At 43.3% G+C, this 27,943-nt stretch overlaps 1 protein-coding gene across 1 annotated transcript; it reads left to right on the top strand.

The window, feature by feature from the left end:
* Nucleotides 1–92: 92 nt before the first annotated feature.
* Nucleotides 93–27,056, top strand: LOC140254000 (L-threonine ammonia-lyase-like). Its single transcript, XM_072340169.1, has 14 exons — nt 93–124; nt 660–730; nt 2,137–2,275; nt 5,436–5,462; nt 7,815–8,166; nt 10,183–10,299; nt 11,390–11,631; nt 15,536–15,701; nt 16,461–16,557; nt 17,394–17,469; nt 18,304–18,429; nt 19,565–19,732; nt 20,038–20,095; nt 26,518–27,056. Exons 1-14 carry the CDS (start codon nt 93–95, stop codon nt 26,614–26,616), a joined length of 1,770 nt encoding a protein of 589 aa, XP_072196270.1. The 3' UTR covers nt 26,617–27,056.
* Nucleotides 27,057–27,943: the final 887 nt, after the last annotated feature.

The following is a 27,943-nucleotide window of genomic DNA, read 5'->3' as shown; positions in this document are numbered from 1 at the left end:
CATCTAATAATAGTGTGTTTAACCGTTTATCTCTCATTAAGGAAATAAGCAGCTCAGAAAATGGTCATAGTTAACTTACAGCAATTACCACGATGCACAGTCAGCATTTCCAGCGCACACTTAGGTAAGGATGTTAAGAGGATGCTTGACGTGGGCCTAAATACACAGCAGGAGTTTCCATGTACCCTTTTCCCCCAATGAGCTGCTTGTTTGGTGGTATCTTTGAAGGGCACTGATTCAGTGCTTCATGTACTTCTGTCCTGAAAAATCCTTGGTGCTTGACCAAATTGTCCTTAAAATACCCTTACCGTTCTTGCCTGGTTTGCAAGTGCCAGTCACAGATCTGGGCCTCATTTGGTAGGGAGATGAATTCCTGTAATCTCAAGCATCAGTTAGCGTATGGGTTTGTTTATCACTTCTGACTCTATAGTTGTGATATGTTGCTCTTTCTGACTTCAATCTTCTACTTAAAAATGGTACAATAAGCCTCTGTGCAGGTTCTGTGGTAAGTTCCGTTCATGTGCGCTTTGCGTTCATCGTTCTCCAGCAAAAATACTTGAGTATTGCCTGGAAAAGCACCTCTTTTGTGTTTTCCCTGAAGAAGTTCTAACCACCAACATAAAACGTTGGACTTGACCCATTTTCTGTTTTTCTGCAAGTTGTTGTGTTCCTGACTGCACGAGTCCACCTGTGCAAGAGGAGGAAGGGAAGTATGCCCCTTTCCGTAAAGGTATGTAATGCACTTCTGTGACGTGGCTGGGGAATGGACTTGCCTTAAGCAGAACATAAAGAATGCCCACCTGCGAGTGTATTTGTGGGCAAGATGGAAAAAGGCAGAAGAAAAGGTGATGCCTCCTTGCAGCTGTAAATGCTAGGGAGAGCCCTGCTGTGGAGCTCTAGATATTAATGTTTCCCTGTCCTATGAATACAGATTTTTAGTGCCTCCCTTATCAGCCTCATCAAAATGTGTGTTTCATCTGCATAGTTTGCTGCTAGGAGATAAGGAATCCAGTACACCAATCAGGACTCCCAGCCATCTTAAAGCCAGGTAGTGCAGTTTTTACTTTACGTTCCCTTTCGTGTCCACCATTTCACTTCACGTGTGTTTTGAGTAAGTGGCAATTCCACCCACCTTCTCTCTTGGCTTCAAGGCACCAGTGAAGCCATCCCAAACTTGAGTCTTAGAGCCAGCTGCCTTTTTGTCTCCTTGCTTCTGACAGCAGCAGGCTGCAGGGTTATGGCCATGTGCACCACGAGCAGCTCCACGGATTGCACATCCACCACCAGAAAGCAAAGGGCAAAAGCTTTGAGGATGTGAGGCTAAGGAAGAAGTTGTGAGGCTAAGGAAGAAGTTGTGAACCTAGAACTTTTTCTGTATTTCAGTCCAAAGAGATTGGACCTATCTGCCAGATCTATGTAGGGAAGGCAGCAACAACATTGCTCAGGGCTTCCTAGAGCTCCCAGGAGACTATTAAATATTTATAATGACTCTTGCCTACAAAGCAGTCCACTATACTGGTCAGAGTATTCTGTGGAGGGGGTCAGGTCACAGCCTGGGTTGGATTACAGTCCGCTAGTTCTCTATCTTAGGTGTGCACGTGACTCAAACGCCACAAGAAGAAGTTGGGTCTTCCTTGCAACTTGTGTCGCCCCTAGAGCGTGTTGTTAAATCGTGGGCCCTGCAGTAAGCCCTGATCATGCTCTGCAGCTCAGCGGTAAGTAAGTAAAGCTTCAAGTGTCCTGCTAACAGAATGTCACCCAGCATAATCCAGGCCCTGACTCAAATTGACAAGGACAGGTTGGCCTCCAGAATAATCTCTTTAAATAGCAGCAACCCTCTCTCAAAGTCACTTCCCCTCCCCCACTCCCTCCGGATTGCTGCTCCCAACGAGTCACCTGCTCTTCCCACCCAAGCAGTGCAGGGCTGGCGGTGCCAGCAGGCGAAGTGCGTCCCTCCTGCTGTGCTTTGCACCTGGAATTACAATGAATTTTGCAGCACAGTTGATCTACTCCAGGGTGTTAAAAAGCAGAACTCCCAGGGACCGCTACAGGGAAGATGAAGACTATGATCCTTTCTGGCAAAGGTTGGAGAGTCTTGCTGTCTGACTTAGAACTAGAGCTCCTTTTTCCCTGCAGGGACCTCGGTCAGCCCTTCGGGTCCACCCAGATCCAGGCCTGTGGACATGACTTCCCCTGGACCCCTCCTGCCTCCTTACCGTGTTGTAGTTGGAGTTTTGCTTCGCCTCGTTGTTTATTTAGTCGCTGTGCTGTATAGGTAATGATTTCTATTTTCCTTTCCTTTCTAAAGAAAAAAAGAGATGGTTTGTAATTTTCCAGTGTTTCCCGGAGCTCTGTGGCTGTGAGGTGCTCCTGGAGTCATCCACTGGCAGCAGTGGAGCTGTGAGTACTTGCAGCTGATATTCAGATCTCTGACTTTCCCTATAAGCACTGCATTAGGAAAATCTCAGGCAGGCCTATGGATTGCCCAGAGTTTACCTTGGGATGGCTCATAGAGCATCCTGCTGTGATAGACATCCTGCACTTAGCTTTGTTCCAGTGTTTATGATCTGTTTGCATTGCACTGTTCAGCCAAGGGGGAAATTTAGGAAGTGTCCAGAGCCATTGCATGACACTGACAGTGGGGCTGCACCTGTGTGACACAGCCATGTTGGCACAACCTCGCTCTTAGCCTCTTCCCTAGTTTTCTCCCCCTGCTTTGTTATTTGGATGCTGCTATCAAAATCTGAAGTTCCCAGATGTTGGGTAAATAAGGGGCAATGGAACAGCTGCCCAGAGAGGCTGTGGGTGTCCCGTCCATCCCTGTAGGTGTTTAGGGCCAGGTTGGATGGGGCCCTGGACAGCCTGTGCTGGTATTTGATGTGGAGGTTGGTGGCCCTGCCTGCAGTGTGGGGGGTTGGAGCTTCATGATCCTTGAGGTCCCTTCCAACCTGTGCCATCCAGAGATTGGTCATAACGCCCCACTTCCTACAAATTGTTGCATAAGTTTGTAATATTAAAAGCATGTTTTTTCCAATAAACATAGCGTCTGTAGAACAGACAGCTTGAGAGAAAAGATGCCAAAAGGGATGAGAAGTTCCCACTCTTCAGGTAGAAGAATGGCTTGCCCACAGTCACACAGCATGTCTGCAGCGAACTGAGAAACTTCAGCCAGTCATTTAATCACGAAACAGTGATTTTCCTTCTCATTTGGTTTATGTCATCTATTCCATAGTACGGGTGAATTATGAGATGCGTTAATCACGAGAGCATCTCAGTTCAGAATAGGTTTAGCTTCAAGAGGAAGAGTCAACCTCTGTAAGAGTTTTATCTGTCAAGCTGTGTGCAGAGTTCTGTGCTGACCATCTGACCTTCACAACTCAAGAGTTCTTTGCAAGGAGCTCAGAGGTGTCTGTATGAGGGATGCTTGGGAGGTGTTGGAGCGGAGGTATCCCAGACCTTCTGAGTTCCTCTTGCTTTCAGGTCATTATTTCCTCATGTTATCTTTTTTGCAGCTGGCACCTACTTGCTAGTGCCGGTAGCAAGCTAAGACATGATAGTAATGGGTACGGAAAAGTAGGGACGGGTTATAGCCATCAATGATTGCAGATACATCATTGGGCTTCAGCTGCCATTACTCTGAAGTGCTGAAACTGAAAGTACCTTATTTCAAAATAACAAGGCCTGGTTATCCCCTGCATGAGCATCAGCTTTCTTTGGACTCGTTGTAATGCCACATAATTGTGTCAAAGTGCTGCACAGGGTAAGTGGAGTTACCATTGCCTGCAGTGGGTTCGGTGTCTAGGTTTGGTTGTTGTGTACCTGCCTGTGGTGGATGGCCACACGTGCATACATCCTCTAGCATTTGCGTTATGCAGGCTAGGAGCTAAGCCATGATCTCATCTTTAAGACACTCAAATAAGTAGCCCTACTATGAACTTCCTGCAGGAGTATTAAGCGAGTCACACTGCCTGTCTGTGCCCCACTTTCTGTCATCAAAGGTGAGATCCTATTCACTCATATGTATTTCTGTTTAGGGATGGATATTACTGAATTCTGCGTGATTTGGCAACATTTGTATGACAGCTTTAGCTGTCTAAAGCAATTTTGTATTCTTCCATATTTTCTCTTTCAAGGCCGGCTTGAATAGGCTGCTGCAGGGGGGTTGAAACTAGATGGATCTTTGAGGTCCTTTTCAATCCAGGCTGTTCTGTGTGAACGTGAAGATGACGGAGGCACATAGACATGAACAAAGGGGAAACCTCCTCCCCAGAATAACATTTAAAAAAATGAAGTAAAAGAGAAATCCGTGTATAGATTTACATGTGCATATTTGTATGTCTGTCTGCATGTGCTGGTATGTTGGGTTACAGGTCAACCCTGATTCAGTGGGATGGTTTGATGTGGCACTCAGGCTTAGCAACAGCCACTTTGTGCTTGCGTCTGTCTGACTGATGTAGTGGAGTTTGAAATTCTTGTCGTGGCACAGACCTTCAAGGATGCTAAAATACAATATGGAGCTTCTACTGTGCTGTCAGCCCCTCCTTATGGTGAGTCTGTACCATTGTGAATGCAGGTGACAAGAACTGCTGTGTTTTTCAGGGAGGATGTGCTTTTCTGCCTTAAAATGCACTTCACGACATGTGTGGTTATGTCAGCAAATCAAAATGCTGACCACGGGGTCCAAGCAAGAGGTTGTCTGATTGTATCATCTCTGTAGTGGCCACCACAACGACAGCCTGGAGACAAGAATAAGAAGCTCAGAAATGGCACTTTCTCTCATTTTTTTTTTTTAGTGGAGTCAGCCAAACAAGTGCTTTGGGTCTTCCTGGGTCACGTGCAGCTTCTTGAACAATGCATGTACCTGTCTGACCTCCATATAACTATACTGTATTTTCAGGAACCCATTTATACAAGTGCCCCTCATAGCAACCTGTGGCAATGAGTTTAACCTGATTTGATCTGTTCCCACAGGGAACCAGAATAACTCCATCTGTGTGTGCTGGGACTTCTAACTGTCCTGTCATCACAGTGTAGATGCACGGGCCTTTCTTTCTCCCTGTAACAAAGACAACTGTTGTAGTATTGGGCATAGCATGTGCTCTCATTGCTATATCTTCCAAACATTATTTTTGTTGCTTTTCATAATTCATTGTTGTATTAATATTACTATTTTTCCAAGCTTGTTTTCCCCAGTGCTGCGTGACTTGATGATAAAATACCAGCGTATTCAAAGAAAGCAGCCTGGAAACAGAGCTCCATTCTGGGTCGTTGTGTTTTAGCACTTTAGGAGTATGTTTCAGCACAGACTGTCTTTGTGTTGGCTTTGAGACTTGAAGCTGTTTAAAGCTGTCTGTTGATAAGTACGCTAATTCTTCCAGTTCCTTAATTATTTGTGGAATGTCTGCATATGGATCTTCTCTTTTATTTTTTTGCAGTTATGCTGAACAGCTGTTCTCAAAAAAGTAGGTTTATAAGTGGTTTCTTTTTCCATGTTTGCTTTTACTAATCACTTTAAAGGTAAAACGGCCTGTTCTGTAACCATGCCACAAAACTTTCCAGCTGGATATTTGTTTTACGCTGGAGATAAACAGACTTTGTCGTGAAAACTTTGCTAAACAAACTCCAAAAAAGGAAAAGCAATTCATTTGAAAGGAGCTGTGTTTTCTAGCACCAGGGTCTGTATTTACATTGGCTCTGCACTTTAATCTGTTGGGCATGACCACTGGACAAGGAGCCATGCATGGGAAGGCATGGGTTGGTGTTTGCCTGTCTCACTGCTTGCATTGGCTGCTCCTGTAAAGGAAATGAATCCTGAGGTGTCTTGTGCAAAGCTCGTGGGCTGTGTTGGAGGAGGTGGATATATCGAACCCAGCAGGGTATTAGTTGCTTGTTTGTGATCCATTGTCACAACTAAAACCGCTGCTTACCTTGTAGGTTGGAGAGCAGATGTGTTCACCCAGATGGGTTCAATGGGGGAAATGTCATTCACCAAAGTAGCTGAGATACGTAGACATAGAAGGGGAGAAATTATTAATCTGAAGGAAATAGTGTATAAAATAGGAAGATGAAGTTCCTTTGTTAACGAGGCTGCTGACCTCTCAGATGCAAACAGATGATTGTTTCCATATGATGTGCTGAGATGTTTATGTTTCAGACGTGCTTTAAAACTATCTCAAGCTTGAAAAGATTATACATTTTTAATATTTGACTTATTTTTTTAATGATTCTAATATACTATCTGCATTAGGGACTTCGGAAGGTGCTCAGTGTCCACAAGAGTGCCAAAAAAAAATAGGGAAATCTCAGAATAGGGCCAAAAATCGGTATTTATTTTGTCTTTATATATTGACTGATAAAGAAACATTTGATGGCTCTTTTAGCTCAAGTTAAATTTTATGTATGTATTTGATTCTCTGCTGAAACCCAGTAGAATATCATTCATTGCTAATGCTTGCTAAACACTTTAGGTAACATGATTAGAGAATTAGAGTTAAGATGCATATGTTCTACTCTTTTTGGAGTGGTAATCGGCTACCGTGGTGTAGAAAATGGTTTTACTTTTTGGGAGCATTGAGATGAGCTCCTAGCAGAGATGTGGTCTCTTACATCACGACAGTTGTTTATGCAATAGTCACATTTGGTTCCCAGATCCACAGGCTGTGCCATAACAAGTTCACAAAGGAGCCAGTTTGATCTGATTCTCGTGTTTGCATTAAGCTCGCTAACACGCATGAGACCTAACGCTGCAAGTCAAACATCTTAACTAAATGTTCCAACTCTAACCCACAAAGGAGAAGAAATGGGCAGAAAAGTGTAAAATAGATCTACCTGATAGACCATTTAACTTGAAAACACCATGCGTGCTCTTTGGGTATATCAGCTTTAAGAAATGCTCCTGGGACGATGTTGTAAATCACAAGTGTCAATATAAATTACATTTGTGTAAATGATCTGCTTGTTTGTATGCTTTAGAAAATAAGTGTTGATGTGAGACATTTTGGAGGGAGAAGATCTAAGAATGACTGATGCCACTAGTACAGTCCTGGATTCAACTATTAGAACCCCTTGGGCAGCTCATGTTGCTATGGGAACTCCTCATTGGCACAACTGGAGGTGTAATAGGAAGCAGAGCTTCAGGCATAGCTTATGGGACCACATAGTAAATGGGCTATTAAAAAGTAGGGTGATTGCTCAAAAAGCAGCTGTTTCTAAATATTCTTCAAGTTCTTTTCTGAACTTATTACAGTGCGCATTGCCATGATTGCTGCTCTAGAATTAGGATACCATTTGCTTTGACCCATTCTGCTGATGAACGACTGCATAGCTTAAATCCAAATTCTTTTGCAAAACTGGTGAATGTTTTTTGTCTATTGCCTATGGTCCATCTCTGACGTAATCTACCACGCTTATTTTTTAGGAAACAATCTCTTCCAAGAGATTCTTCTCATTCTACTTTATGTAGAGAGACGTATACTATCTGCATAGTCATATCCACAGGCCAGGGTTGCTCTCAGCTCTTTTCCAAATACCGAGTATTGTCTGCCTGCCCAGACAGTGTGCATGATATTTTTCCTCTTTAGTTGGCTATGGCAGTTTCTCAGTTTGTCTGCATGTCAAGTCACCTGCGGCTTTGGTAAAAACTGACTGGTCACAGCAGCTTTCAATCCATCTACAAGATAGTTAAGAAGTTGTTAATAATTTAGTCTGCCCATCTGAAGTTTGCAAAGAGCAGCTGAGATGTGTAGTTGATTTAAGAGTAACTTAAAAGCTGAATTCAAGCCTTTAATCATCTAAGCGTTTCTATTTGTTTCCAGGGATGAGAATAAAATAAAGAAACAAGATGCCCCAGCGCTTTGTGATCTTCGCCTTTGTAAGGACAGGCCAATAAGAAATGGACACATTGGGCAGAGGCCACCCCCAATCAACCCTGAAAGACTGAAAGATTTCGTTGAGGAGGATTACCTCAATGGGGACGTGAAGACTTGGGAAATGAAGATAGTCAGCCGTAATGAAGAGTTACTCGGGGATGCGCTTTCCCTCGTCCCTCAGTCAAGCAGCAGGACCAGCCGGACCAGCATGTCCAACCACAACAAACTGATTCGATTTGAAGACATTAGTGGAGCAGCTTTCAAAATCCAGTCCGGTGTTCAGAAAACCCCTTGCATGGTAGGGGATTCTTATGGCTTTAAATTCTCCTGATAGTGCTTCTATTTTTTTTAATAGAATTTGGTCAGAAATGAATGAAGAGTGTTTGCCGTAGCAGATAGATTTGTATACGGTGACTTGAGTTCGTGTTAGTTGTTGTGAACTGTCAGTAATCGTTTTCTACTTACCTGTTTGTGCTAACTGCAAAGTGTAATCCTCAAAGATTGCAGTGACCTGTAAACAAAGGATAAACCACATTAGGCACAGACTTAATGCAATGTGGTATTATGCTCCTAGAGTTGCTATGGAGGAGTCCACATTAGTGTCAGGGTAAGAGTTGTCATTTAAGAGGGTCTGTTTTGGGACCGGCCCATGCATGTGGGAAGGATCAGATATTGCTTCCTGGCCTGGCAAACTTGGGAAGGCTGGGTCTGTTTTGTGACCAGGTGGTTCTTCCATGTGCAAAGCAAGGGTATTGAGAAACACACACACAGGATCGCTCTCACTATAGGTGCAGAAGCATTTGTTCAAGCATAAGAGAGGTGCAGTGACTTCAGCCATTGGGTTCAAGATGTCTTCCTGCTGTTGGGAGCTCCTCAGGAAGGCAGCTGTAGACACTGTGTGGCTGATCTCCTTCTTTTCCTGCAGTGGGAAAGTAGAGTCTTTGCTAAAGTGGCAGCTGAGTGGAGCAGCCCTGGGTTGCTCTTCAGGGATGTCTCCCTGGGTATATTGCTGGCCTCACCGGCTGTCAGTTATCTTTCTGGCCTGTGTGGAAAAGGGGTTGTGAGCCCTCATCTGGGGCTGGCAGTCCGTGGGAGCAGCTCAGTTGGGTCTGCAGTGCACAGCAGTTCTGCTGCTTACCAGATGGTGCCCGATCCAGAGGTATCATCATGATTTTCAGTGGGTTTTTTTTTGTTGTTGTTTTGTTTGTCTCCATTCCCGAATTAAGGTAGCTTTGGCCACGTGCTCACTGCAGGATTCATTCACACCCCACCAACAGCTCTCAAGTACTGGGATTTCTACCTCAGCCCCATCCCCAGGCTCCCTAATTGCATCCTAAGCAGGGCTTCTGCTCTGCACACAGTGTAAGAAAAGGAGTGTGATCTGTGGAGCCCATCTTTTGCCACTGCAGAGACATCTGGGTGATGTGCAGCTCCTCATACATTGGCAGTGCTCCTGCTTACAGGTGGTAAAGTTTTCCTGGGCCAATTCACATAGCTCTCAGGCAGCTCTGCCCCTTAACTTAAATGGCTTAAATAGAACTCGTGAGTGGGAGCGAAGAGCCACTTTCAGAGCTCTCATTTGGATAAAGAAGCGAGTTTGATGAAAACTCGCTCCATGAGGTGTTGTACCTCAGACTTGGAATCTGTGGTCCCTAGATAAGGGCAAGGTTACAAAAGGAAAGGTTAGAGGCTGGGTCAGTGGGTCTCACAAGGTCACACACTGCGTTGCTACAGGTGAGTATAGACAGACACCTCCATCACTAGAAGTAACTGTTGTATCTATGCTAGGTAAAAATGCCTCAGTTAGAAGAAGCAGAAAAAAGATAAGCTGAAGAGTTAAGATGTTGACTGTCAATGCTTTAAAGAAGACATACCTGAAGCATACCGCTTCCATGACTAATATGTAGGAGGCAGCAATTTCACAAAGTCACAAGATTTGTCTCCTCAAATCCTTTTTCCTTATTGTAGAATTCAGGATGCTCTGAAAGACAGAAACGGTGCAACTGGCGAGGATTGTGAAGGTCCTGCCAAGCAGCATTTCGTGTCCAGTGTTCTTTGGTTTTGTTTAAGGAGTCTTGATGATTTAGGCTGTTTAGGTTAGGAACTGCTATCCTTTCCGTTTCCTAAGCACTTCCCTTCAGTTCTGCAGCCGTATATTCACAGGGACCAGCAAGTGGGAGCTCCTAGCGCAGGATTTTATCTATTTACCCCTTGGAGATCCTACACAGCAGTCACATATCTGCTTCAATGGGGCATGCAAGGTTTTTCTTAGTTTTAGTTCCAGCACCACAATAATCATGTTTCTGTTTTCCAGTACTCCAGGCTATCCAAGCTGTATGGAGTTGACATCTACCTAAAGAAAGAGTTCCTCCAGTACACAGGATCTGTGAAGGAGCGAGGTGTACTTTATCTTCTGACATCGCTGCCTCAGGTATAACCAAGTGTCAAGTGTAAAAGTAAATCTGTTCTGTTTCATAGCAGTTAAACACAATTGGACTTTATCTGTTGTGCTTCTTGTGTTTTAAACAACACAGAACCATAGAATGGCCTGGGTTGAAAAGGACTGCAATGCTCACCCAGTTCCAATCCCCTGCCATGTGCAGGGTCGCCAACCAGCAGCCCAGGCTGCCCAGAGCCACATCCAGCTTGGCCTTGAATGCCTGCAGGGATGGGGCATCCACAGCCTCCTTGGGCAGCCTGTTCCATTCTGCCACCACCTTCTGAATGTGAAATACCTGAATGTAAAATGTCTCATTGATTTATTCATGGCCAATCCACTGGTGAAGTGCTTAAAATGTCTGAAAGAATAATTGGCAAAGTGTAACCTTGTGTTTTCCTGTGACGTTTAGATGGAATAATTTGTATGTGTATGTGTTCTGATACACTGAGACAACCAAATTGGATATGATGATGAAATCAAGTGACAATGGGTGATGAGAAGGATCTAGATCACCAACTGGTTTTTGTGATGAATGTTGGCAACTTTAGATAAATAGCCTGCTTTCCTGTTGTTGTAGGAGGCTACTGAATCACTGCATGAATAATAATTGGCATGATGCATTAGCCCAGGAATAGTGGTTATTGATAGGTGTGTGTGTGTGTGTGTGTATATATATATGTGTATATATATATATACATATATATACACACACACACATATATATATATGTATATATATAAAGAGAAATATGAAATGAAATCATTTCCTAGGGGCAAGGAAGAAGGAGCAGGTATCAGCTCTGAGGGGCCAGATACTGACTTGACTTGTTCCATGACCTGGAGTTTTAAAACCAGTAGTAACGGAGCCAGAACTGAACCCAGGAACAGGGACTGATCCTATGCTGTCTTAGTTCTGTGTCTTAAAATCACCTCAGATGTGTGTACTGTTTCATAATACTGTAACATTATTAGACAGTAAAGTGAACTTTAATAATAGAAAAATATCACTAGGCTGATCAAGAGTTACATGGGACAAGTTTGCGAGGCTGCATAATGTGCATTATACTTTTCTGTGTTTTTAGGATCAGCAAAGGAAGGGAGTGATTGTGGCTTCAGATGGGAACTTTTCCATGGCCGTTGCTTACCATGCCTCAGAGCTTCGTATCCCGGTGTTTGTCATCATGTCAACCAGCACTTCCCCTGCCAGAGTGAAAATGTGCCGTGAGTACGGTGCCATGGTTATATCCTATGGCACTACAGCTAAGGACTCCCAGATGCATGCAAGAAGGCTGGCACAGGAGAATGGTTATCTCTACCTGGAAGAGTAAGTGGGAAGTCAGATTGTTTGGAAAGACTGTAGCACATTAGATAAAAAAACAGTAGCTTGATTAGTTGTCAGTAACTTAAAATTTGCTCATATATCATCAAAAGGCTCCTATAACTGAGGTACAGACTGAGTTATTTTCTACGGTACGAACAGTAAGTGTTTCTGTAACGCTTTGGGATGGAAACCAAAATGAGGCACCTTCCATTTCCCCAAGGTTAAGGAAACTTCATGATCAGGAACTTCATGGGATGAATAGATGGATAAATCTAGTGAGTGCGTGTGTCTGTCTATCTATACATAAAATTATGGCTGTATGCACTGAGGCTCGCATTGGTTTTTGGTCTCTCTCTCAGGAGTAAGGTGGGTTAAGGTTAACCTTTAACACAAAGGGTTTGGAAGCGTAGGGTAGAGCAAGGGGTTAATGCTGCAGGAGATCTCGTGTGACTTGACAAATAGGTTTTTTCCTTGAAAGAAGCTCATTAGGAGGCTACTGCACGCATGTCTTTACAGTAGCTAAGGATGATTATAAGTTGAAGTAGTTAATTATAGGAAGGAGTTTGTGAGCTTGTCGAGGTCATGGAATAAGCCAGGTCTAATAAAAACACAATTGGAATGAGATAAAATTAGTAGAATTATTTAGAAACAATTCAGTGTCCCCTCCTTTTTTTCCCCCCCTTTTCTCTTTGCAGTCTTTTCTGCCTTTACTTTCATTTTTCTTTATTTTGAGCTTTTTGGAAGTAAGAACACTGAAAGGGCAGAGGGGTGGGTCATTATCATGACACAGCTCTCTCTGTTGCCCTGAGCTGCAGTCTCACACCCAGGCCATTGCTGCCCCTGTGTAGGCTATAAGGCTTTACCCACCACTGTGAGTTCATACAGCTCCTGTTGCAGGACAGCCCTTGGGCTGTGAGTCCTACAAACACAATGACAATGAGTGATATTGCTTGGAAAGAGGATTTCAGGATGGGCAAGGCAGAGAGAGATCTTAATTCTTTCCCAGCTGGTTCACTGGGGAAGCAATATTAACAACTGTACTCTACAGCTGCACAGTGAGCTCTGCTAGCACCTGGAGGCCAACAGGGCTGGTTGGCGTGCATCAGCTGTTGCCATGGGCACAGCCTTTCCTCGGACTGAGACTTGCAAGGAAGGTACCCTGGACTCCACTGAGTTTTAAAACCAGACAGGTTCTTTTTGGGAAGCCACAGCTTTCCATAATCTTGTGATTTCCAAATTCCTGACTGATGTTTTTCAATCAGAGCATTCACTCCCAGCTGGCTTGCATCAGCTGTTGCATTTGCACATAATAAATGATTGTTGTATTGTAATTTCATGTTTAATCTTCACCTTCTACCTGAATAATTATTGGTGTTATGTAAGGGCAATATTTTCTGGGCACGTGAAGCTCCAGGGTCAGTATGTGCAAATCATCTGGCGCTGATGAGCTCTAAATGGCATTATCATTCATCATGTCAGAACACTCTGATTTATTCTGTTTCAATGAATAGGAAGTAGACATCCAATCTATCACAATGTTTAATTGAAACATTTCTCTTTACAGATGAATTTTTTCACAATCTGAAGGGGGGGGAAAAAACAACAGCCATGAAATATAGCAGCAACAATAAAACCCTTGGAGTTGTGAGCCCTTTCTTAACACGTTTTATTATGAGTGCAGGTATGGGTAGAAGTCAGCTTCAGTGTCTCTGCCACACATTCACCACCACTTGCCAAAGCTGTTTGCAGCCATCCAGGACCCTGAACTCTTCTAGGGTAGCGCGGATGAGATCCAAGGGATGAAACATTTCTTAATCAGGCTTGTTGCAATGCTGTTGGGAGAGAAAAGTGCTTTTTTGGATTCTCTGATCTCCTTAACCAACAATTCCTTCTGTCCTTTCTGAAGTAGGCATTACATGCCTCTCTTAAGTCTCACCTGTGCATGTAATGTCCTGTAGTCGGGTGTGTCAATGTCAGTTCTTCCCATTTCTTGAGTGCAATTAAAATGCCGTGTTATGAAAATGAGCATGCAGGTGTTCAATTAGGAGAGGGAGTTTTTCATCCAGTTGTGTTACATCCTGTGAAATTCCAGGAAGGAAATGTGATTTTCCACGATGGAATTTGGTCACGAAGTCTACGTAATTCAGGTAACACGGGATTTCCAGTTTCTATGGATGCTCAATCAGGACCTTGTTCTAAATATAATCCCAAGATTGCCAGTAAATCCCAGAGTACCTCTGGGATGATCTGAGAATGATTGATTTGTGAGATATTAGGGTGCCACGATGAATTACACACCTTCCTTCCTTGAGAGTCCAGTTGTTTTTCTCATGAGATTCCTTATCCAAATATACCAATCAGACCTCCTAGCTCCCTTCTGGTTTGGTTAGTGTACCTCACTAAGGAGGGCAGCAGGGTAGCTTTGGATCCCTTCAGCTGGAGAGCAAACATAATTATCTGAAATGCTCGTATCTACTAAATCTTAATGCACAGAGCAGCTCTCCTTTGGAAACAATTTTCAGTCAGAGCAGTTTTGCTTGTAAATCGAATATTCCATATCTTCATTCATCTATACAAGTCCCCCAAATTGTAAGGGCAACTCTGCAAACTGAGTTCTGAATCTTATTTGTGAATAAGGCTCCAGAAAATAGGTAAATAAATTAGGAAGCAATAATATATTTTGTCATGCGTAGAAAGGAGGAAGAGAGCTCCGTCAATGTTTTGATAACCACAATAAATTCAAGAGTTCAGCGACTGGTTCCTCTGTCGTTTCTTTCCTCTGCCTGGTACAGCAGTGAGAGGTCGTTATCTCCTCTTCTCTTGTGTATCTATACCGACTCTTGTCCTGAGAGATTTGCTGCATTTGGCTCTAGGTGTGGAGTCGTTTCTCAAGAGTCTCCACCTGGCAGCATTCTGCACTCCTCTGCGTGTCTTAGTAGTAATAACGAGTGTAGCTTCACTACCTGCAAGTATTGGGTAAAGTAAATCAAGTGACACCATTGGACCTGTAATCCTGTTGCCAGAAAAAGCAGACTGTACAGGCACGTAGGAATCCCATGTCTTTCATTCATATATCATACTACCTTTTCAGCATTGCCAGCATCTAAATAGAATCCAAAGCATCTTTTTAGAAACAGATCCAAGTAAACCATATGACTGCACAGTGGAGCTCCTTCAGTGTTTTGACTCTGTCTGTCCTTATTCTGATCGTTGCATTACTTCTGTGTGGCAATGTTTTGCTAGTGAGAGCTTTGGCAGACAAGTATGTTGCTTATTTTCTCATTAGGTATTCCAGAGCAATGTGAAAGCTTAAGATAATGGCCCTGGCCTGTTAAAAGACTGAACTCTGGAGTAGTCTAGTATCTGCAAATATATATATAATATCTTGAATTTCATAAACATTCCCATTTATAATGAATGCTGACTACTTACAAGTAAAGAGAAAGAATTCCTGAGACTTTACTTTTCATTTTGGCCCCGACATTCAAAATTCATAAAGCTCAAGGAAATGATAGAGTTGGAAAAATGATTTATTTCCTTACCAGTAAATCCCTGATACTGATAACGACAGAGAGATGGGCTCTTCAGCCTAAAGGCTCTTTGGAAGGCCTACCCAGGGCCAGACTGTGCTATGCATTCTCACTGACTGCTGTTTACTGTTCTAATTGTAGGACCAACTCCTGTGTGATAGCTAGCAGCCCTATTAAGCCCAGATGCAGGATTTGGGTGTGTTGAAATGCTCACTGGCCCGGCTGTGCCTGCAGGACTCGTGCCTCTGTTTTGCGCAGGGTAGAGAACGTTGCTCTTTGCAAAGCATGTGACAACCAGTTCAACTCCTGGCCTCACTGTGTATATACCCATGTGTTTTCCCTACAGCCCTGCTAATCTGTGCCTTTCCTTCCCACAGGGAGGACAGTGCTGTGTACCTGTCAGGACTGGGTACCGTGGGGCTGGAGATATATGAGCAGGTGCCCAAGCTGGACGCGGTGATTTTCCCTGCAGGAGGCCACTGTGGGTTGCTGGCAGGTTCGGCTGCTGCACTAAAACATCTCAACCCACGTATTTCTGTCATTGTAAGTTTGCACTCACCTGGAAGGAGTTGCATTTTGGCAGCTTTTGCCACAGATTTTATTTCCAAAGGCACTAGAATATAATGATCTGCTGGTACGGATTGCCTGTGCTGGGGATGGGTACTTCCCTGTGGCCGCAGCCTTTCCCTGCAGGATGGGCCTGAGAGCCTGGGCAGCCTCTTGCCTTCTGACTGGATTTAAGATATTTCAGAAGGCTCTTCCAAAGCACATGGAATCCAGTTCTGTGTTTTGGATTGATCTCTTGCTGGAGATCTCCCTTAGGATGCCACAGTTCTGTGTGCTCAAGAGGATGTAAAGGAGGACATTTTTTTACCCAGAGGGTGGTGACGCACTGGAACAGGCTGCCCAAGGAGGCTGTGGATGCCCCATCCCTGCAGGCATTCAAGGCCAGGCTGGATGTGGCTCTGGGCAGCCTGGGCTGCTGGTTGGTGACCCTGCACACAGCAGGGGGTTGGAACTGGATAATCATTATAGTCCTTTTCAACCCAGGCCATTCTATGGTTCTGAAGATCCATAACGCGGCATTGCTATCCTGATTATGACAGTGCTGTGGGCTTCTATCTAGAAAGTTCTGCTGCTGTAGTTTGTGGATGTGTTCGACATTTAGAATATAAATGAATTGCAAATTGCAACAGTGCTGATTCTGAGAAGAAACGTGGTGTTGATTTTTTGGAGTTGGCTTTGACAGTGGCTTCTGTCATAACTTGAACACTAAAACATGCTGTCGTTTGCCTTCCCCAGGGGGTTGAATCTGAAAGCTTTCCTGTACTGCAGCAGTCCCTTAAGGCTGGCCACCCAGCTGAAGACCAGGCTTGCAACAACCATCACTTCTACGGAGGTGAGAAAATGGGTTCTTCTTTTGGATGTTATTTCAATAAAGGCTATAATTGATTTTACCAGCCTCATCATAGTCTTTTCCAACTGAATCGGTTTAAACGTAATTAAATAAAACCCTGTCTGAAGAGCCAGAATTCAGTTCATGCTGTAAAAGCAGCTTCTGACATACAGTCTGTGACCCCCTCTGAGGTGCAGTACTGTTTCCAGTACCTGAGATGTTTGGGGAACGCTTTACTAAGATGAGAGTGTATATCTGGTAGCTGTGCTCACACTTAGTGTCTGGGCCAATAAAGACAATGGGGAAACTCTCGTTTGATTGACTAATTTACAAAAAAAGGCAGAAAGATCTGATGCTTAAATACACAGACTAGCAAAGCTGCTTTCAGAATAAGAGTGTTTATAAACAATTCAGTTGCTTCCATATAGTTTGCATAAGAAACCCTCAGGTCTTAAAGCAAATTAAGCGTATCCTGTTTACCTGATGTTCAAATCCCCCAAAGCTGTAGGTTAAATGAGGGGTTTTATAAACAAACCACATAACTCGGCAAGTTCTGCCTGTCCCTGCACTGCTTTGCTGGCTGTCCTGATGTGGCTGCAAATCCAATGCTGCTCTGTGTTGTTTTGCTATGACTGAGGCCTCACTGTGCACTGAGATGATTTTCATAACAAGGCCCCACATAGCAAAATGTCTGTCACATATAAATATCAAGCAACCTGAGATCGTAGAATAGCAATGTGCTGCGCTCATCAAGGAAATAAGACAATGTCTGGACTCTAAACTATGTTAAACTTTTCTAGAGCAGCCAGCTTCATATTTTGGTATTTTGAATTTTGCAGATGTGAGTGGACTTTGCTTCGGCAGCAATTCATTGCAGCTGACTGGGAAGCTTGTGGATAAGGTTGTTGCTGTGAGGTAGGTGAAGAAAAAGACTGAAAGAAATAATATTATGGGAGTATCACTGCATATGACAAATATGCTGTTGCTGACACCGCAGATAGTGAGCCTGATTTCATGTATCTGACCCCTTTGGCCAAAGCTCTTTGCTTGCTGCTAATAACCGCTTGTGCTATGGGTGTAGAACTTGTTTGTCATAGAATGGCCTGGGTTGAAAAGGACTATAATGATTATCCAGTTTCAACCCCCTGCTGTGTGCAGGGTCACCAACCAGCAGCCCAGGCTGCCCAGAGCCACATCCAGCCTGGCCTTGAATGCCTGCAGGGATGGGGCATCCACAGCCTCCTTGGGCAGCCTGTTCCAGTGCATCACCACCCAGAGGGTGGTGACACTCAGTGTTCTTGTTGCATTCTACACCACTTGAAAACAGCCTTTGGCAGAAGCCCTCCCAGTCTTTGCTGAGACACAGAGTTTGAAGACTGCATTTACCTACTGGGATTTAGTTAGCACAATGCCTCTAGTAAAAAAGAAAAAGAGAAAAATCTCCCTGTTCCTTAATAATTATTGTTTCTGTAGTTATTTTTATGCATTTATATTAATCGTATAAGCAGGGGTCAGTATTTGTTAATATTATTGTTAATTATAGTAATAAAAATAGTCATAGTTAATAGTTACACTCTCCATCTCCAGCAACACAGCTTGCTGTAACACCGCAGTGGGATCATTATGTTCTCAGCAAGACTAAAGGAATCCCTTGATACATAAATGAACTGTCTTTATTTATTGGCTGCTTTTTGTTTTCTCTGTTTTGTTTTGTTTTGTTTCATTTTGGCACCACTCTTTGGCCCTCAGCGAGGAGGACGTCCTCATTTCGATGCTGAGATTGCTGGAGTATGAGCGAGCCACAGTTGATGCAGAAGGGGCCATTGGACTTGCAGCACTGGTGGCTGGGAAGCTGCCTGAATTGAAGGGTAAAAGGTACAGCAGCTATTGCAAACAGGGCTTTGTATAGAGCTGTGGGGCTGAGCGGTGTCGTGATGGGAAATGGGAGGAGTGATCATTCCTGCTCTTGAGCTGCCAGTGCTCTCACCCATGACATCTACTTCAGGTTGAATATACCACTCGTGGGTCATAAGACTGCTGAACGAGACAGCTGTCAGTCCGGACACCAGACAAATCACTTTCCTATATCCTCAAATGACGGGGAAAAAGGCAGTTAAGCGCAGCCCCAGTTGGCTTGTAAGCCTGTTGTCTTTTCTCATCCTACTCGTGGAAGTCAATGGTTTGCAGTGGGGTTTTGCTATGAGAGTAAGCAAGCCAGGCTGTCATCTGCAGTCGCTGAGTGACACCTGCCTTCCAGCCCCAGGAACTCCTGCCCAGACGGTCACTGGGATTACCCTTGTGTTCAGCATTAAATAAAACTCCTTTCTTACATCTGGGCTTCAGCACTTAGGACTTAAGCTGCTTGAGCCCCTGCTCACAGTATAGTCTGCAGTGTATTTAAATGTACGTGCACTCAAGACAAGATAAAATTTCCAATGCACAGCAAGGTATGTTGAAATACCACTGAGGCAGTTTCCCAGAAGAGACTGACAGGCCACAAAGTTCAATTCAGCACAGTTGAAATAAGAGGGAAAGTACACAGGACTGGCTCTGCAGGTTACCAGGGACTAACCATGCAGCTCTTCACTTGCCTTTCAAACATTTCTGTACTCAGTTTGCAAGGTTGAGATGTATTTAATTAATGCTTACAGAAAACACAGACCACGCATGACATCTAACTGCTAAGAATCTGAGACTCCCTTTGCAAGTCAAAGTGTTGTTGCCTTTTTCAAGTTTGAAGTAGATCTAGATTTGCCCATCTAATTCTTGCTGAGGAATATGAATCAACAAAGACAATATGAAACAAAAATGATTTCAGAGAGAAGAGCTCTGTAGGGTTTTGTACCCTGTACACAGTTGATGCAGAGGGCTGAGCACATCTGAAATGCAATATATGTTTATGAAAGAGCGGTCCCTACAGATGCTCAGCTGACATTGAATTCAGCGTCTGTGATTTATGACTGAATTTCAGAGAAAAGCTAATCAGGAATCCTCTTTGCTCTCCTTTCAGAGTGGCGATTGCTATATGCAGTGGAAATGTGGACTTACATTTGCTGCAACAATGCATTGCTCGTGCCCTGACCCTTGAGAGCAGAGTGTGCAGATTTTCCCTGGTGATTTCTGACTGCCCGGCAGATGTTTCAAAGCTACTGGAGGTTTTGGCTCGGGAGGAAGCAAGGTAAATCGGACTGATAGAAGTGAAACGGAGCACAAAGGTGGTTAAAGACTTGGTCATGTTTCGAAATGTCCTCTGGAGGCAAAGCTATGGGTTACGAATTAATCTGTTTTCTGTGTTACCTTCCTGAAAAAGTATTTTTCCTTCATTTTTATTCCGATGTAAAATAACCACAGGAGCACAGAATAAGCACCTAACTCAGAAAGCTGCGAAGATGGTTACTGTCCAAACACAGAAATAATTTTCTAATAACCAAAGTTTGCTGTAATCTGTAACTTACCACTTATTTTATCCCTTATTTGACCTAGAGTTTTGGATATCAGACAAGAACGCACATTTGTGACATCTGAGCTCTTCACTGTTGAGGTAAGATGATGCGCGACTCTAGGCCCTCTCGCAGCGCTTACATCCCCTTGCTTATTCTGGTATCTAGATACCAGAGTAGTCCAATAGAGTGTGCACCATGGCTTTCAGAGCAGTGTGATCGATAAGTTCACCTGTGTTCTACATCAGCTTGCCTCACCAAACTCTCAACACACACACACACACACGTATACTACAAGACCTGTTTTACCTGCTATTGCAACACAGCCAGTGAAATACTCAATGCAAACCCTCATTACTTGAATAGTTTCATGCCGGAAGTGATGAGCAAGCCGCAGCACACATCTAGAACTGGAAGAGCCAGCTGTGTAGACTGGCTGTAATTATCGAAGATCAGTTTGCCGTGCAGCAACGTGGAGAGCACCCTTACTCTTAAGGAATCCATGTTTTCAACCAGTTTTGTACCTTAACCTCAAAGAGCACAAAACGAAGTCTTTATTCCTTTGCAGTGTTTGATAATGGGGAGAGGAAGTGTTATCAATTAATGTCATCTCTTAAAAGGATTGTTCACCTCATGACATATCTCTTATTTCAACTGGTTTAGCAAAGGTGTGGTTCCACTGGTTTCGTGCTGCCTACCAAGGCTAATCCGACTTAGTTTGTGAAATCATGAGTAGAAGTTTGGAAACTTGGCTAAACTGGCTTATAAATGGAATTCAGTAATGCTTTTTGGTAAGGAGATTCTTCCATTTTCACACTGAAATCTAAAATAACCAATTTTCCTGTTAAAGGAAGGACATAATGAGTGCTGTATTGGGTATGAATTCATCTGAATGTCAACACCTGCTCGCTATTTTCACTTATGTAAAGAATAAGCTGACTAAATAAGATCCACTTAGAGATAAAAGGAGTAGGCTGACAAAGGAACATAGAAAAACAAAGAATAGATTATTATAGTTAAGGACTGCAGTGAAGCTATTACAAGTTTTCTGAGATGTCTAAGGCCAAATCTGCATTGTTCTATACTGTGCCACTAATGTGACATTGCATAGGGCGGAAAAATCCCTCTGGCTCCTTTCTGCTTTTGTCAGGACCTGCAGTAAATGCGGTCTGTGAATGAGAAAAGTGTTTGCAGTATTCTTGTCTCTATTTCAAACATGGTGCGTTTTTACTGACTGTCCACTTCAAGCATCTGATGGCGCTGTACTGCAAGAAGGTTTGAGGGAGGAACTCGTGTCCCTGAGTAATCTAATGGGGTTTTGGATTTGCACGATGACTTTTAACTAGTCTGGGGGAGGCTATTAGGTAATGAGATATGAAATACAAAATACTCATCCAGATTTATAGAGCTCCGTGACTGTGCAGGTAGTTCTGTCTGGTGGGGCCTAGTGGATGGCAGAGCCTTTATTTGAAAACTAAAATAAGGGTGAGTGAGGAGGGTAGAATATTGAATCTACCTTTAACCATTTAAATGATTTTTCTCTAAGCTGGAATAGGAGAGTGCACGTATTTTCATAGTAAAGCTAACTCACATAGGGGAGGTTTTGCTTTTTCTTTTATTGCTTGTAAGAACCAAAGCCCCATGCTAGCAATGCTTCTGGAACACTTGCTTCTAAAGCAGACCCGTGCAGAATTTGGAATCATTTTAGTCAGTGTACAGTAAAAAAAAAAAACAAAACATCATTAAATTAAACACACATTTAAATGCATTTAAATCTGGATCAGAAGCCAAAATCCTTGTGTGTTGGACTAGTGGTATTAATAAGAAAGGCTTTACAGTTACATTCACTCTACCTTTAATACTCACTTTTGGCTGCGCATATGGATTGTGCAGAAGTGTAGTGGCTTACGTGAGACTCTAAATCAATCCTGTCAGGATTGTCATCTCTGTATATAATCATCCTTACGGGTTTATCCCTTCATTTCCAAAGGAAGGAAACTTGGCTTCAAAGTCAGGGATATTTGTGGAAAAGTGCCTTGGTGGGTGTTTATTCACCTGGTTTGGGCTGTGGGAAGATCTGTGCTTGAAGTAGTAATGACTTGCTAAAAGGAAGCTTTGTGTTCAAGCCATGTTTTTCTTGGTTTTGGAATATTACACTAGCAAAAAGAAGAGAGATTAATAAATAAATAAATAAAAGAAGAAGAAGATAAAGTAAGGAGAAGCAAATCTTTCCTTGTCTGTTTTATGGTCACACACCAGAGTTCAGCTGATGCTTAGCAAAGTGCTGTGAGCATTGGGGTTGGCAGGACACATTCTTTGGAAGACCATGGGATTTTCTTTTGGGTCCTGCCTCTGTCCATCCTTAGTTGAGATTATCTTACCCCATGGCTTATGCTAGATTTCTGTCTTGCAGAGGACTACACCCTAAGCAGATAGAAAATGGTTTCCAAGGTCCCAGCGTTGAAACAGACAGGAAGCTCTTAGCAAATCTACAACTAACAAATTTTGTAGGTTTTTGCAACAATTGAGGCAAGTTAGATAGCCAGGAATATGGAAACAGTAATACAGATCAGAGCTAAGGAATAAAATCATCTAACATCACCAGCTAACTGGAAGTAGAGCTCTAATGGCTTACCCAGTTGGTGGAAGGAAATTACAGCTTACCTCTGTGAAACCAGTCTTTGTTAGTAACATCTCTCACATCCAGTATGGGAAAATACATTGTTTAAATAAATGCTTCCATCTGTAAACCACCTCATAGCAATAACATCTCGTATTATTACTAATTTAGGAGTCAATGAGCAAAATTTATAAGTGACTTGATAAGGTGAGATTCGCCTTTGTTATGAAGCCATGCAAGGCTCTGCTATAGATTATCAGCTGACTTGCTTAACGAGTGCCTCGTATTTGAGCTCAAGCAACTCATCTGAAAAAAGCAATGCTTTAAGCTCATCACGTCTGTAGGAATGTCTTCTCCTCACCGTGTCCTGCATGTACACAGGACAGCTTCTGGAATGGAGCAGCAAGAGCCTGCTGGGTTGTGAGGTGCTCCAGCAGCCTTGCAGAGAAGCAAACATTGTGGAGCAATGCAGTTTTTCCTGCTTGAAGTTATGGGACTGTTTGGCCTCTTCCCAGCTCTGGTTTTAAGTAACTAGGAGGAGACGAGTCATAAAAAGAACATCCATCACATCTCCCTCTGACTGCAACAGTATATGAATTCATAAGTCAAATGTTGCTTTTTCTCTATGATAGCATTACACGTTTCCCCAGTGGTGCTTGGTTTCCTGGCTCAGTTTGTGCAGCATAGTATCTGCTTTTTGCATAGTTTATTCACCTCAGGCCTTAAGTCATGTAATTATTTTGGGCTGTTACGATCAATTTGAGTAAATCTCTTTAGGCCAATCTGCATTTTGTAAAAGAGCAGAGTAGCGCACTTTGGACTGGAGTCCCTGGATACCAACATACTCCATGTTATTGGCCTGCTAAAAGAGTGTAGCCGAGCACACAGCCGTTCAGCTACAAGAAGGATGACGTAGAACATTTCCTGCATGACCTTGGGCAAGTCACTGCTTCCTTGTTTTGGTTCTCCATTAACAAAATGGAGACATTGGAACGGGAAGTCTGACCATACATTTCTTCTGAGGCCCTCCAGTATTCAGCCATATTCTTAATGGCCTTCCACAGCACGGTGCGTTAGTGAATATCTGAGTACTCAGTCTGAGTAGACCTGCTTGATCGTTATCTGACTTGTTTAATGCTGAGATGGCTTGTTGCTGCTAGCACTAGCAGGCCCGAGCACAAGAGTATGACAAAGATAAGGGCTCAAGTTGCACACCCCAGCTGTTACGCTTTCTCAAGCCTTACGTTGCACCAACAGTGAGTTACTGGCAGCTGATAATCTCCTCATAAATAGAAGCATTGCAGTCAAATGTTTTTCAATGTGCAGGAATCTCCAGTAGGAGTTTATCGAATAATTCAGAAAATTACTCCATTTTTGATGATCTTGATAGAAATGTAAAGCTCTGCTTTATTAGTGGAACTAAACCAACAAAAGTAGGTAAAGTTATCATCTGCAGCTCCAGTGATTTGCCTACAAACAACTTACACTTTCACTAATAGTGGTGTATCATGAATAAGATGTTACACGAATTGCCCAGGACTAACGTCTTAGAGTAATGTGAATATCCTTACTAGAAGTGAGGCAAAACAACAAAGTTGTAATCAGTAAGTCAGGAGCATAACAAATTGGTGTGGCTTTGCCCTTAGCACAGAAATGCACCAAACCCGTATATTTTGACTCAGCATAGGATCATAGAATGTCCTGCATTGAAAAGGACCACAATGATCATCTAGTTTAACCCCCCTGCTACGTGCCGGGTCGCCAATCACCAGACCAGGCTGCCCAGAGCCACATCCAGCCTGGCCTTGAATGCCTGCAGGGATGGGGCATCCACAGCCTCCTTGGGCAGCCTGTTCCAGTGCATCACCACCCTCTGGGTGAAAATCTTCCTTCTAATATCCAAACTAAACCTCCCCTGTCCTAGTTTATCACCAGACTGCAATATTCAGTGAAGATCTCTCTGTCTTCCATTATTTGTAGGCTTGCTGTAAGAAAAGCTCGGCTAGCTAAGTCTTGAGGCTGGAATTAATCTTTGGATTACTTGCCACAGGGTAGAACTCTAATTGTAGTAAAGGATCCTTTTAGCTGGTGAAGTCTCTACTTTTAACAGCCTTTATTTTTCAGTTCAGCAGGAGTGCCATCTGCAAGAAGAGAAATTCATAAAAGGAACTGGGCGGACCAACTGTCTTTGGCCAAATAATCAGAGCCAAAGCTCACAAGCTCAGACTGGTTCCTAGCGCAATTGATTTGCTAAGGACAAAACAAACAGGATGGCTGAGACAGGAGGTTGTTTTTATTGTTATTATTATTTACAGTGCTCTTAAAGATATGGTTGCAAAGCCTCAGGAATTCTGTAGGAAACATGGAGTGGATAATGAGTATTTGGAACTTCATTGCCAAGATATCCTTTAGATCCTTGTCCCAGCCTTTGTGTTCTCTCTTCTTCCCCCATTATTAATCCTGTCCTCAGCGATTGTCCTTTTCTTGAGACAAAATCCCACTTTTTTCAGTGGAGACATAAATTAGCATCTTTTTTGTTCCAAAGAATCTCACGCATACACAAGAGTAGAACTATGTTCAGAAAAAGAGGCAGAGAATTACAAAAACAGCGTTGTTTATTTCATGTTAGGTCTTTTGGACTTAGTTTCCAACTGAGCTGAGCTCACAGCAGGTTCTCATTCATCAGTCCTCCTAAAGGTTTATTGATTGTGATTTTAAACTCATTCACAAAGTTCTTATTTAGAAGTGTCCTCATGAACACATTTGAGTTGAGGCGATTTTACTCGTTGCCTTGTTGCTTTCCTTAAAGGACATAGCTCTGACAGGAACATTATACACGGCATCTGCCTCCAGCAGTCTGTCTTGAAGTTGCCATGACCAGATCTGGTTCTGTTCTGTGTAGACTGGCTTTGCTGGTTGTCACACTACAAATCATCTCGCATCCCTTCCTTGCTAGATTTCCACTCTTCTGAGGTCTTTTTCCATGTGGCACTTTTGGCATCAGTGATAACGGCAGAGGGTTGGAGGTGTCTTAAGGTATTCATCCAGGATGCTCATTCTGCACCTTCATGTTGGTGCCTCACCTGTGATGGAGCCCAGATTTTAGACTGATGCAATAGGAAAGTGAGCATGTAGAAAAAGAGATCAAAGGGGTCAAAGAAGAACTGAAAGAAAATGGTGTTGAAGTTGCTGTCTTCAGTGGTTGTGTGACAGGATTGTCACCGTGGAGGAAAGGAAGAAAAGGGACCTTAAGTTCCAGTTTACCCAGGTTTTGTTTGATTTAATAGCAGAAAAACTGTAACAGAGAACTAGAAGTGACTCAGTGAGCAAGCGAAGAAAATCAGAATGAAATAAGAGGGTGAGAAGCACTGGAACAGGTTGCCCAAGGAGGCTGTGGATGCCCCATCCCTGCAGGCATTCAAGGCCAGGCTGGATGTGGCTCTGGGCAGCCTGGGCTGCTGGTTGGAGACCCTGCACACAGCAGGGGGTTGGAACTGGATGGTTAGTGTGGTCCTTTTCAATGTAGGCCATTCTATGATTCTGTGAAACAGTAAAAAGATGTGTGATTTGTGTGATTAGAGGAAACCAGCCAAAATGCTGCAGGTAGAGATAACTGGGCGATAAGTTCATGAGGGGGAAGAGGAGGAGAATATGAAAGGTGTGAAAAACAAAGGTGCTGGAACAAATGCTGCCCAGAAATGTGGCAATAAGGGAAGCAAGCATCAGAGGTGGAGGAGGCAGCAGGAGCATTAGGAACCTACCCCAGGGAATGGAGAAGGTAAGTAGTTAATGAGGCCTCAGGGAGACCTAGAGCATAAAAGTATTTGCCCAGGAGCCAGCTGGAAACGCCTTTGCCTGAGAATGCTGCCATGCCATCAGGAATGCTCCTGATTCCTTTTCCAGGTCACCTGCACCGTGGAGACCAGAGACAAGATCCACAAAGCCCAGCTGTGGAACGCACTGCTGGAACGCTACCCCACAGCCGCGTGGACGGAGCGATGACCAGCAGCGCACAGATGGGGCTGAGGCCCTTGGACAAGTATTTTGTGGAGCACCAACCTTGAGGCACTCGGAACACGTATTACCTTTCAAGGCTGAACGCTTAGCAAATAGCTTCAGGATATTTATTTCCTGCTCAAAGCGTAGCACATGTCCTTGGAAATAAAGTTTAACTCGGAACTTGAGCTTAGCTAAAGGCCACTTAATAGTTTCTGCTGGTGTTGGAATTCTCAGCTGGCTCACTGTCTTGTTTGTTAGAATGTGGAATCCTGTGGCGTCCAGAAAATAAACAGGAGAAGGCATGTTTCTTGAAATTTGAGTGTAGGCTCTTAAATGGTCTTTTGATACTGATGCCACTGTTAAAGTAATGCAGCTCCTTCTGCTGGGCTTTGCCATGTCGCTGGCACCATCTTTTCTATCTCCGAGCCAGAAGCAGCTCTTCACTTGCTGAATCTGCTTCAGGGAGGACATAAGTGTGTGGGAGTGTGATTGGGTTGAAGTTTGCATAAGAACTCTGCTGTCATGAGAAAATAACGTGCTAATAAAATGCAATATAAAGAAACTCTTGAAAGATGAAAGTTGTACTCTTTCCTTACGTATAAAGTTTCAGAACATGTTGCAAAAGCTTTTAAAGAAGTGAATAAAGTTCTCAATATAATTAGACCACGTGTGCAGAAGACAAGTTCTCACCCTTGCTTTTAGAGACTCGGTGTAAAAGCTAGCCAATAAGATGGCAATGATCCATTATAAAAAGGGGCCTCTCCACACTTCTGAGTTTCCTAGTTAGAATCCCACTGATCATCTTAGTCTGCCTAAAGCAGACTTGATCCTTCTCACCTGACAGATTAAGTGCAACGTTAAGAGTGAAATATATTTAAAGACCACACGTTACTAAGCAGAGGCAGCTTAGGGAGTGGAGGAAGCCTGAGTCTTAGGCAAGTGGCTAATGCAATTAAGAAAGAACACATTGACCTAAATACGGTTTTCATTGCTGGAGACAAAGACCTACCAATACGGGAACGTAACGGGATGGCAAGAGATGTAAGAGAAAATCATTAGAATGCCTGTCTCCATATCTGTAGGTTTCTTTGAAACGCCACGTGACATACGCTGTTTAGTTTTGTTTTTTTTATTGTACTAGGCATAACCATAAATTGTAATGTATTCTTTAGCATGAAACTCCTTGAAATAACGATATCAGAAGTGATCTCCATTCTTTACTGCTGTTATGCAGGTCCATCTGGTTTCTTGGCTGAATCAGGTTTTAGAGTGGCTTACATATTGCAAACTTAACTAAACCAGGCCTTCTATTGTAGGATGCAGCACATTC

This window comes from Excalfactoria chinensis, chromosome 6 (genome assembly GCF_039878825.1).
Source record: "Excalfactoria chinensis isolate bCotChi1 chromosome 6, bCotChi1.hap2, whole genome shotgun sequence".
NCBI lineage: Eukaryota > Metazoa > Chordata > Aves > Galliformes > Phasianidae > Excalfactoria > Excalfactoria chinensis.
The sequence above is the reverse complement of the archived record's forward strand: the minus strand, read 5'-3'. Positions and strand labels throughout refer to the sequence as shown.

What these genes read in the sequence shown, in the direction of transcription:
- LOC140254000 (XM_072340169.1), top strand. Translation starts at nt 93, where the DNA reads ATGCACAGTCAGCATTTCCAGCGCACACTTAG. An exon ending in CATTTCCAGCGCACACTTAG is followed by an intron (nt 125 to 659) that starts GTAAGGATGTTA and finishes TTTTTCTGCAAG; the next exon opens with TTGTTGTGTTCCTGACTGCA. An exon ending in GATAAGGTTGTTGCTGTGAG is followed by an intron (nt 17,470 to 18,303) that starts GTAGGTGAAGAA and finishes TTTGGCCCTCAG; the next exon opens with CGAGGAGGACGTCCTCATTT.